The 2,300-nt window shown below is 49.6% G+C and overlaps 1 protein-coding gene across 1 annotated transcript; it reads left to right on the forward strand.

Annotated features, from left to right (window-relative positions):
• The first annotated feature begins 724 nt into the window (after positions 1-724).
• LOC125527950 (NDR1/HIN1-like protein 10) lies at positions 725-1,940 on the forward strand. The gene has a single exon (XM_048692447.1). It carries the CDS (start codon positions 725-727, stop codon positions 1,604-1,606), a length of 882 nt encoding a protein of 293 aa, XP_048548404.1. The 3' UTR covers positions 1,607-1,940.
• Positions 1,941-2,300: the final 360 nt, after the last annotated feature.

Raw genomic sequence — 2,300 nt, forward strand, 5'->3', positions numbered from 1 at the left:
AATTATTTTTTTTGCAAAAGGCCGCCGTGTTTCGGTAAAATGGCCGTAACTTTTGCATACGACCTCCGATGAAAAAGTTTTTTATATGAAAAATTATCTACTCGAAAAGTTACATCCGAATTCAACCGGAGGAATCATGTTGAAGATTTTTAAAATCCCCAAAAACCTAACCGAATAAAAGATACATGGCTTTTAAGATCTGGAGGCAAAAAAATTCGAAAAAAATGCAAAAAATAAATAAATTAGCAATGGCGCACTAGTGCATGGTGCGCCACTGCTATTTTCCCGCCTTCACAATTCAAAAAAATTAAAAAATAATAATGGAGCAGCAGGCAATCCTCGATGCCCTTCAATTGGAGGCAAAGGCGGAGGCCAACCGCCGTATCCTCCGGGTGGATCAGGAAGCAGAAGTCAACGAGATGCTTGCCGATATGGTCGAGTGCTCCTACGCTCCCGTCTACCCGGTGCCCACCACAGAGATCCGACGACGCCGAAGCGCAGTTGAGGCTAGTGTAATTTGCGCAGTACGCAGAATATTTTTTTCTTGTGCATGCTTTGTATGGATTTTGGGGTTGGGTGAAGTATGAGATACTCGGATGCATAGTAAAAAATATGAGGTGTGACCGGTAACTGCCCACAGACTGCCAGTGTAGCTCTTATATCAGCGTTTTGTTTGGAAGGGACATGTGTGGGCCCTTTTGTTATGGCAAGACGAGCGACACACATGTCGGATGCTCTGCTCCCACTCCACCAGAGTGTGAATGACAAAAGCAAATTCACATGGCAGTTGAGCTGTTCGCAAATGCTATACACGATCACACGGACGGACCACGTAGATACTTTGCTTGCTTCCACCCCCATCCAGAGATCCTGCCCACAGGCTCCTGATAAACACCCACCTCCTCTAGAGTCGGCATATGGCAGCAAACTCCTGATAAACACCACCTCCACCGAGAAGAAAAGCCTCCGGCCGGCGGCAACAATGTGCGGCCGCGACGACGACTGCTACCTGACGAGGGATGAAGTCAAGTACCTCTTCATCTGCTTCGGCGTCGTCGCGGTCGTGGTCCTCCTCGCCGTCCTCCTGGCCGCCTTCGTCTACCTCCGCCACGTCACCATCACCGTGGAGGACGCCTCGCTCACCAGGTTCGACCTGCTCACCTCCCCGGTGACGGGGATCGCCTACAACCTCTCGCTCACCCTCAAGGTCCGCAACCCCAACTGGGCGATGAGCATGAAGAACGTGGAGCCGTTCGTCGCCGCCTACAGGTTCGACGGCCAGCAGTTCGACCGCGTGCAGGTCGCCGCCACGGGCGACAAGCACCCCGCCGGCGCCACCAGGGTGTACCACCTCACCTCCTCCTCCCAAGGCGCCTTCGTGTCGCTGGGCAGCGCCGGCGAGCAGGAGTACAAGAAGGAGAGCAAGACGGGGACGTTCGACGTGGAGGTGGCGCTGTCCCGCAAGGTGAGCTACACGGCGCGCTACACCAAGTGCAAGATCGAGGCCGTCTGCCCGCTCAAGCTGCAGCTCGTCAAGCCCGACGCCACCACCGTCGTCTTCCAGAAGGTGACGTGCAAGCTACACAAGGCCGAGAAGAACTGCTAGCTAGCTAGCGTATATATGCATGGATATTGATCATGTTCGTGGTTTGTGTGGCCACGATCATCATTAATTACTTTTATTATTCCATCATCATTTGCACGTTTGTTTGGACTTCAAGTGTGTGTGTGTGTGTGTGTGTGTGTGTGTGTGGTGTTTTTCTTCCCATTCTTTCACGCCCATCACGTCGGTTTCGATTTGAAGTGTGTGTGCTGGGGTTTTTTCATTAATTATTTGTTGTGTAAGATGTAATAATAATATTTTCGATGCTATCTTCCTGATGTAAAAAGAACAGGTTTGATGTTGTTTCTTGGTTGTAAGGGAAAAAGATTTGATGCTAGCTTTTTGTTGGTTCAACATTCAAGGGGGGAAAAGGTTTGATGCTATCTTCTCATGAGCATCCACACTGCTTGTGAGGGAGGCTAGACGGGTGTACACGCAACGTGTATGCCGCGGCCCGTGGGTCGCATCTAAGCAATTAATGTTCAGCATTCAGTTGTATCTTTGCATGGCATACAAACAAAGAGCAAGTTTTTTTTTTTTGAAAAGGAGGATGACCCCCCGCCTCTGTATCTGAGAGATGCATGCGGCCATTTTAATAATTATTCTCGAGGACCTTATAAAATAAAACAATAGTATGCCTAAATCCGTCATCTTGTCAACATCTGCCGCTACTCCTATCCAAATGATGAAGGGGTGC

This window comes from Triticum urartu, unplaced genomic scaffold (genome assembly GCF_003073215.2).
Source record: "Triticum urartu cultivar G1812 unplaced genomic scaffold, Tu2.1 TuUngrouped_contig_4523, whole genome shotgun sequence".
Taxonomy (NCBI): Eukaryota; Viridiplantae; Streptophyta; class Magnoliopsida; order Poales; family Poaceae; genus Triticum; species Triticum urartu.

Excerpts from the sequence above, each read along its gene's own strand:
- LOC125527950 (XM_048692447.1), top strand. The coding sequence starts at position 725 with ATGTCGGATGCTCTGCTCCCACTCCACCAGAGTGTGAATGACAAAAGC.